Source organism: Numenius arquata, chromosome 24, assembly GCF_964106895.1.
Source record: "Numenius arquata chromosome 24, bNumArq3.hap1.1, whole genome shotgun sequence".
NCBI lineage: Eukaryota > Metazoa > Chordata > Aves > Charadriiformes > Scolopacidae > Numenius > Numenius arquata.
The window spans coordinates 2,542,313-2,551,235 of NC_133599.1; the positions used below are offsets into that span (position 1 = coordinate 2,542,313).

General features: G+C 55.6%; 1 protein-coding gene across 1 annotated transcript; it reads left to right on the top strand.

The window, feature by feature from the left end:
- The first annotated feature begins 4,757 nt into the window (after positions 1-4,757).
- LOC141475235 (Krueppel-like factor 15) lies at positions 4,758-8,699 on the top strand. The gene is made up of 2 exons (XM_074163489.1): positions 4,758-5,674; positions 8,534-8,699. Exons 1-2 carry the CDS (start codon positions 4,758-4,760, stop codon positions 8,697-8,699), a joined length of 1,083 nt encoding a protein of 360 aa, XP_074019590.1.
- Positions 8,700-8,923: the final 224 nt, after the last annotated feature.

Below are 8,923 nucleotides of genomic sequence, written 5' to 3' on the forward strand. Positions count from 1 at the left end.
ACGCGGGGACCCGGGGCGACCACCGATCCCCGGGCACCGAGCGGAGCCCCGGACCGAGCACCGATCCCCGGGGTGCGGAGCTGCACCTTCCCAAGGCCAAACCCCCCATCCCCGGGTGCTCCCGCCGAGCATCCCCCGGGGAAGGGGCTGGCTCCTCTTCCTCCCCCTTCCTCCGCCCAGCAGGCGGACAAGGCGGTGCGGAGCCGCCCGCGGTTCCCCGTGACTTGCTGCAGCGTGTCGCTGGCGGATCTCTGGCCTGAACATCCCGCTCGCTCCACTAGGTGCTGTACGAACTCAGAGAAAGAATCCCTCCCCTGTTGCGATCCCCAATTAATTGTGTGACACGGTGTAAATCAAAGCCGTTTGTGTTTGAGCCCTGCAGTGTCACAGTAGGTGGTGCCTGAGGATTCTGAAGAGCTAAGACTTTCCCAGTCCCTGCAAGGAACTTAATTATCAGCACGTACGTTAAAGACTGTGATGCTGAGACACGGGGTAAGTGACACCCAGAGGCACAGCAATGGGTCAAGGGGGGGTAGCTGTGGGCTGCCCTTTCCAAATGGTCGTGCACCTTCATTGTGGGGATTTTGGGGGGTTTTGGTGGGTTTTTTCTTATTTGGTTTGGGTTGTTTTTTTGTTTTTTTTTTAAATTTATTTATTATTTTTATTTTTCAAATGTGAAGCCTTACTCTGGTCCAGGAGTTTTTGTTGAGGCTCAAAATCTCACGCTTCTCACAAAGCAGAGAAACTCTGCACACACCCCCTTGGGTTTATGGGGCTCGCTGTGGTGGGCAAGAGAAACTCCCTTTTCCTGTAGGGGCACTTGCTGCCTCCAAATTGTTCTTCTGCTTAAATATATAACCCCAAACCACTGTCACCATCAAACCCTACAGGTGGTTTGAGAGCACTGAGGTAAGCACGGTTCCTCTCTCTGATCAGTGCCTGTGCCCTGTGCGTGGGGCAGCACACTCTCATTTTTGCTGTTCTCATGCTTTTTTCCGTCACAGGGTGTGTGGCTCCTGTGATGCCAGAAGGAACACCCGGCATTTTAGAGTAACCCCGCGAGCATGGAAGGCCACTGCTGCTGGCAGAGGATTGCTGGAGGCGGCCTGTGAGTCTGCGGGGTTCGTAGGGTTCAGCCTACACTGTCACAGAATCACAGAATCCCAAGTTGAAGGGACCTCAAGGATCATCTGGCCCAGCCTGTCTTGGCAAACGCAGTCTAGACAAGATGGCCCGGCACCCTGGCCAGCTGGATCTTAAAAGTGTCCGGTGATGGGGAATCCACCGCTTCCCCAGTGAGATTATTCCAGTGGCCGATTGTTCTCATTGTGAAAATTTTTCCTCTGTTAAAGGCAGCCCCAAGACCATCCTCAACCCAGACTTGCAAAGACTCCAACCCAAACTACTCTATGATTCCCTCAGGAAGCCACAAGGTGCCTGCAAAGCCGCGACGAGGACAGAGGACCCCATGCACCTCCCTGTCACAGCAGCAGCATCTGAACGCCATGGCCCTGCCAAAATGGTTATGAAATGAAATGAAAACCTGTATCCACATGGATGCCGGCAGCAACCCTTACTGCTGATACCTGCTAGGACTCGGCTTTTTTCCCCTGCAATGCTGGAGAAATCTGGACGGTTTCCAGCGCAAAGGAGCAGGGCGAGGAGACGATGGCGAACGGCGGCAGGGTCCGAGGCATCTCCTGGAGGACCAGCTCCGCTGCCTCGTCCGACGGCCGGACACCTGGGACAACCCCAGCCCCGGGGGGTGGGGGTGTTTCGGGGCTGGGAGGGGGGGGTTCAGCGCAGGACAGCCCGCCCTGCCCGCTGCCGTGCCGGACCGTACCGGGTACCGGTCGCCAACGGGGCCGGCGGCCGGAGCCGAGCCCCCGACGGGGCGGGGCGGGCCGGGAGCCGCCCCCGCGCCGCGGAGCCGCCGTGCCAGCATGGACCGGAGCCGGGTAAGGGGGTACCGGGGCGGGGGAACCGCTCCGCGGAGCTGCCCGCACCCGCGGAAGGGCGGCTCGGCGGGGGCAAGGGCGGCGGGGGTGGGTGGGTGGTTTTTTTCCACCCTCTCCGGGGGATGAAGCAAGTCGCAGAGCTAGGCTCGGTCTCCTCGTCCCTTGGGGGGTTCCAGCCTGCCCCTGGCTCTGCACCCCGCCGTGGGGTTTGGGGACAGCCGTGGGGACAGGCTTTGCCCACGCTCGGTTGTCCTTGGTGGGTCAAAGCGTGGGGCATCCCCGTATCGCTGGGGGATCGGCTACACGTGGCGCTGGCTGGAAGTGTCTGAATTATTTAGCCTGTTGTAGTTGTCCTGAAAGTGCAGGTTTTGCACAGACACTGTGAGTGCAAGTCCCGGCTCTGAAGAGGTTACAGGTGTTTGTTCATGGTGTTTAGTCACGAGAGGAGAGTTGTAACCCTGGGCTGAGTTCCCAGCTCCTGCTTGTTGGCTGACCTTGGGCAAATTGCTTTTTCTCTGTGTGCTCCAACTGCACATCTGCTGGTTTCATACAGCGATGACGTGCTCTTAGGGATTTGAAACACTATAGGAACAGAAATGCAAAGTGAAGCTTGGAAACGACGTTGACCTTGGCTTGCAGCATGCTTCACCCAAGGCCAAAGTCAGGTTTTCCGTTTTCTTGCAGTCACTAATCTGGGATGAGAACGCTGTTGACGTGCATTTTGCAAATGTGCCTTGGATTGAGAAGGCACCGACACCTGTAACAGGTATCTCGAAATCTGTTGGTCATGGAGTGTGCCACCAGGTCACACGTTTCCCCTTAGCACTGCTCTGCAGGGTAGGACGTTACTATTGTCCCCGCTTAGATGGGATGCCGAGGACCAGAGCCCTCCAACAACTGCCCCAAGGTTGCACGAGAAATCTGCAGCAGAGCCGGAGACCCGGCTCAGATCTCCTTAGTCCCCAACCAACAGCTTAACCACCAGACCTTCCTGCCCTCTGGTTGTGCTTTTCTTCCTGTTGTTCGTTCAACGGAACTGTTTACGGTGAATTTGCAAGATATGCACTAAATGAGGCTCCTGAGCTGAGGAGTTTATAGTTTAATTCGGTTGTCCTGGGGGCATACTGAAGGGATGGAGACTTCCTGAGCTGCTCTGCAAGGAGACCTTGTTGGAAAATCAGGTTTTAAGACTTTCTGGAAGAAGTAAGCAGCAGTGTTTGGTAGCCAGAGGGGGAAGGCTTTTCTGCTCTCTGAAGCTTGTAGAAAAAGGAGACGAGAGGCAGAGATCAGAAAGAGAGCATAAAATGGTGTGGAGGAAGGAGTGGAAGAAGGTGATGGTTCACAAATGTGTGTTGTGATGAAAACTTGAAGCCTGAAGGTTGAGATTGGCCCAAACACCTTTCTTTCCTTGCGTGTGCGCAATGATGGTCTCTGCTCATCAGGACTTGTTGATGCAGAGTTGTGCTGCAGACAGAGGGTGGGCAGCGCTGCAAACGGCCCCCCAGCAGCGTGGTATCTTCCTCTTAGCAGGTTTCAAGCCATGTGGGGATTACTTCTTCTTAAGGAGAAGAGCCTTCATATCACATCCAAACTGCTGCTCAAAATTCCCCTTTCCCAGCTCTCGGGACCCTGAGGAGCACTGATAACAGGGACTGGCTCGACTGGTTCGGAGCTCTGCAGAAACCTCATGGACTCACTCAGTCGCTCTGGAAAAGGTTCCTGAGGGACTTTAGCACAGGTTTTTGTTCTCTTGGAAACTCACTTTCTGCATTAAATGTGAAAAGTAAGAAGATCCTGCTGTTTTGGGTGGTTCAGGTGTTGCAGGAACAGGACGCAGCCTCCAGGCTGCCCTCTGGCAGGGGCAGGGGCGGCGTGTGGCTGCTCTGGCGCTGGGCTCTGGAGCCACAGCAGGGCCTGTGGGCTTCCATGTGCTGAATCCTGGGAGACCACCCACCTTCTGGAGACTGCGGAGGTCTACCCTGGAGACGCTGTGATCTTTCTCACCTGTTTTGAAGCGTGGGGTGCGTGTCCTCGTGGGCCCTGTGAGCTGACCCCGGGTGGTCTGTCTGCGATGGAGGTGTGACGGGGCTTGGGCAGACCTGCCTCAACTGGCTCTAAACGCCCTCGTTCAGGCACCGATGGCCAGTGTAACCACCGCGGCGTGGCTGCTGGTGGCGGCTCGCCAGAGCCCCCGGCAGTCTGGCAGCGGGCACTTTCAGAGCTTATTATCTGTTCCCAAAGCAGCTGGCTTTAATCCAGCCACGGTAGGTCTGCGCCAGGTTGTGACTGTACCAACAGTGGCAGCGTGGAGAAACCAGGACCCTCTCTCGCATCCCAGTTAGCTCCTGGTTGTAAGCCGCAAGTCGTCCCCTCCGCCATCTATCAGCACATACCTGCCCTCTGCCGTGGGTGGAAGAGGGATGAAGTGTCTCATTGTGTATTTTTACCTTAATAAACTCCGCCGAGACGTTTGCTTCTGGGGGCAATCTAGCTCTTCGCAGGCTGTTGGTATCCTGCATAGGAAAACATGTTAGTTAGCATGTGTTTTTTGAGCAACACTCTTTAAATACAAAGGCCACGGACTAGTTTTGATGTTTTCTTTCTAGTGCACAATCCATTTTATTCAAAGGTTGAGGTTTTCTTGTTTATTCTTAAAGATAATTTGGAAATAACCTTAGTGGTGTTCCCTTGCAGATGAATGAAGACTTCCCCAGCCTCAGGAGCCCCAGCTGAGCTCTCAGAGGCTTCTGATCCAGTTGAGCCAAGAGCTTTGTCTGGGCAGAGGACGTGAGTCAACAAATGGTCTCTGTGAGTTGCCAGGAGCTGCTGCTCCCCTCCTTAACCAGCTCTTCCTTGCTAGAGAGCTTGGCCAATGCTCTGCAGCGCAGGATGCCCCCGTCCCTTCTGCCAGGGCACAGCAGCGAGAGGGCATCTGGCCACCCAGACGGCTCTGGCCATCTCCTCACAGGCAGCACCAGCCACCCTGAAGGCACCCCGTCCCCCCTGTCTGGGGAGAAAGACACAAAACCCCAAGTCACTATCTGTGAGGCTCACCTCAGGCTGCCCGACTTCTGCAGCAACCTCTCCCAGGACTTCATTCCCACTCTGGAGGAGATTGAGGAGTTCCTGAGGGAGAAGGCTGAGTTCCTCAAAGAGGAAGCAAGCAAGCTTCCCCCAGCTGGAGGGAAGGTCGAGATCAAACCTGAGGTCAGATTAGGTAGCTCTGGGGGACAGCCTGTCTCCAGCGTGGCTCAAGAAGAAGATGTCTCACACGCTGCTCAGCCTGGAGGGACAGCTGATGGCAGTGACCAGGCAGTAGCTGCTGGCAGCGTTCCTGTTGTCCTCCAAATCCAGCCTCTCCCGATGGACAGTGGCAGCCCCGTAGCTACAGGGGGTGTCAGGGTGGCCCAGCTGGTTATCAGCCTGCAGGGCCAAAACCTGTCCCTCCTCCCTCGGCTCCAGCCCCCTGTCGCCATCATGGACCAAAAATATGTCAAAATTGCCCCCCTGCCGGTCGCCATGAGGCCGGGGGATGTGCAAGAGGCAGAGGCAACCCCCAAGTATCAGAAAGCCCCCCCTTCCCTCCTCCGCATCCATAAGTGCTCCCACCCGGGCTGCGGCAAGATGTACACCAAGAGTTCCCACCTCAAGGCTCACTTCCGTCGTCACACCGGCGAGAAGCCCTACACTTGTGCTTGGCCCAACTGTGGCTGGAGGTAAGTGGGAGCCGCGGGACTCGGGGTGAGTGGGGGTCCCCCCAAAGGCCTGCCGTCCCTTGCCAAGACGCGGGAGAGCTCTCAGCTAGTGAAAATCCAGGATAAAATCACAAGTTTTTCTTTCCCCAGTGAATTATAGGGGAGAGCTGGAAGGAGGCCCCGAGGAGTTAGGTTTGTTGAGTGCTTTGGGTGGTTTTCACTCAGCCCAAAAGTGCTGAAACCCCCCCGGTGGGGGAGCATAGCCACCACTCTCCCAAACACCCCAAATCCCCCTTCAGCTGGATGCCTGAGCACCCTCTGGCAACACAGCTTTTCCAAGTCATGTTGTCATTTTGCAAGGTTTCTCTGTCTGGTTCAGGACAACTTTTGCAGTTGGGCTACAAAAATGGCTTTTCCCATTAATATTTGTCCCAGGAAATAGGAGTCCCGCTGCTTCCTCAGGAGCCAGTGCACAGTTCTGTGTGTGTTTAGCCACCCTTTGCTTTCTCTTGCTGTTCGCCTGCCCTGGCTGCTTGTATCCCTCAGACACCCCTGGGCCAACATCTCCATGTTGCATCTACTTTTGTTCGCTCTGTACATGATGGTGGTTGTCGGTTTCTTTCATCTGTGTTCCCTAAATTAACCCCGCTTTTTAATCCTGCTGCGCTTCTCTGATGATTTTTCTGCTGGGGTGTTCTTTTCCTGGTGCCGTGTCCCTGTCCCGGGGGGCAGGATGCTCAGGGCAGCCTCTGGCAAGAAGGGCTGATAGTCCTCAGGTCTCGCGTAGAACTTTTCATCAGCGGATCTCAAAGCACATCACAAAGGAAAGCGGCGCTGGCAGCACCGAGCTTTCCTGGTTTCTTATGCAATGCTTTGGCCGAGACCGGCTGCCTTGGTTCCCCGCACGGTGGGTTCTGGCTTCTCTCTCGGGGTGGTGAAACTCTGGAAGGTACGAGACTAGATCTGAATTTTGGGACTCCCTCTTGCCACGCTGCTGTCCCTTTGCCATCAGCAGTTGTCCCTCCGTTTTTCACCTATAACCACAAAAAATGTTTATAGACATCGGCTCCTTTTCCAGCACTGCTGAACCCCCCCCCCTGCACCTGATGCTCAGAGCTGGGGACCGAGGAAGGGGACAACGGCGACCCCATGAGCACCACTTTTCCCTCTGGGGAGGAGGAAAGGGCTGGTGACAGCATCCCGTAGGCTGTCCCCTGAGTTGCTGTGCTCTGCTGCCCTGCCCTCCCCTTGGGGCAGCAGTTATACTCCCCAGTGACGTGCTCAGCTGCAGCTGGGGGTCTGTAAATACACGTCATTTCTCCTGGCCCTGCTTTCTGTGAGGAGCTGAGACCTTGGAACTCGCTTCTCGCAATCGGGCTGGAAAAGGAGCCAGTGGTTTGCAGGGAAGACCCGAGGATGGCCTTGGGACGCATCTTGTTTTCGCAGAGCCTTTTGTGAGCAGCCGCAGTATTTACCGTACCAGGTGTGAGCTTGAAACCCTATCGCTGGGAGTCTGGGGTTACATCTGAAGCTCTTTTGCTTTGTGCTTCTTTGCGTGGGCATGTTTCAGCCAGATGGAAAAACCCTTCCGTCCTAATACTCCTGCCATCTGTGTTGGCTCCTTAGAGGCAGAACAGGAGTAAATCCCGTCCAGCTCTCTCCAGCGCTCCCCTGACACTCGGACATGCTGAAGTCCCACCAGCTCCTGGGCCTCCTTGAGACCTTTGAGGTGGCATAAAACTGCTGGGGACCAACTCGCCACCCCGGCTGCCCCCAGGTCTGGATCTGTGGGTGCCCCCAGGTCTGAATCTGTGGGTGCCAGGTGGAAGAAAGGGTGCGGGGGAGTTAAGTGGGGACAGGCACGTGGTTAAAGGGACTTTCCAGGCTGTTCAGCTGATTCCAGGTGTGGGAATTACACAGCCAAACAGCCTGAACACTGGGTATTCCTGTGGTCCTGGCTACTACATCCTCAGAACAGCAGTTACAGAATCATGGAATGGTTCGGGTTAGAAGGGACCTTAAAGATCATCCAGTTCCAACCCCTTGCCGTGGGCAGGGACACCTCCCACTGGCCCAAGCTCAAAGCTCCATCCAACCTGGCCTTGAACCCCTCCAGGGATGGGGCAGCCACAGCTTCTCCAGGCAAACCTGGTCAACTTGCTTTGGCATAGCAACCTCTCTGCTGTGCTCCAGGCTGAGTGCGTTTGCTTCTCCTCCCTCGTGCTTGGTATTTAAACCTCACAGCTCACAGGCTGCTCCTCTCTCTCCCCAGCTCCCAGCCCAGCCCAGGCTGACAGTGAAAACTCGCTGCCCTTCTGCGAAACAAGGGGATGCTCAGAGTTTGCCGGGGGAACCCATGCTCTCAGGAAAAACAAGTGTTCTCTCAACAGTGATGCTCTTCTTGGCTGGATGTGGGAGTTGTAGTAAAGCCTTTCCACCCAGATTCGTGAAGGGTGTCCTTTAGCCACTGCCAGCCTGGGCTGGTGCCCCAAAAAGCCATTTCTCTCAGCATCCAGCCTTGGGGCTGTCAGGTCCCTAGAGGTTTCAGCAAGTCTGAAACAAATGAAGGAAGTAGGTGGACAGTGTCCTTCAAGAGCAGTGGCAAGAAATGAAGATCTCAGTGGGTGAATTCTCTTCCTCTTTCCTATCTCTAAATCACCCCGAGGAGGTGCTTATTCATTTCCATTCCTCCAGCAGGAGCCTGGGGTACCTGAGCCTCGCTGGGAGGCTGGATGGAGCAGAGCAGAAGTGACCTGTCTGGGGTCACCCCAGGAGGCTGTGGCAGAGACAGACCTCCACCTCCCATGTCCCAGGGTCCTCGTGTCCCCTGTCCTATCCAGCAGCAAAGGCTGGATCCACCACACTTCCCTTCTCCTACAGGTTTTCCCGGTCGGATGAGCTCTCCCGTCACAAGCGCTCCCACTCCGGGGTCAAGCCCTACCAGTGTGCCGCCTGCGAGAAGAAGTTTGCCCGCAGTGACCATTTAGCCAAACATATGAAGATCCACCAGGGCCAGTGGACGCTTCGGGGCGGCAGCAGGAGTTAAATCCGCAAATCCATTAAATCCTGCTGCTCGTCCTTGCGAGGCTGCGTCCAGGAAGCCCCAAAGCCGAAGGGGAAAAAAATGCAAAAACCACTAGTGAACACTAAAAGACATTAATGAAGAGGGGGAAACGGCTCTCTCTAACAAATTATAGGAGATCCACTACCTCTGTTGAAGGCTGACCTATATTCACGGCCTGTTTCTGGTACTATTGTCCCTCTCTTTAA

Bases quoted from the DNA above. Each gene is read 5' to 3' on its own strand.
- LOC141475235 (XM_074163489.1), top strand. From the start codon at position 4,758: ATGGTCTCTGTGAGTTGCCAGGAGCTGCTGCTCCCCTCCTTAACCAGC. The intron at 5,675-8,533 runs GTAAGTGGGAGC...CTTCTCCTACAG, and splicing joins TGGCCCAACTGTGGCTGGAG to GTTTTCCCGGTCGGATGAGC.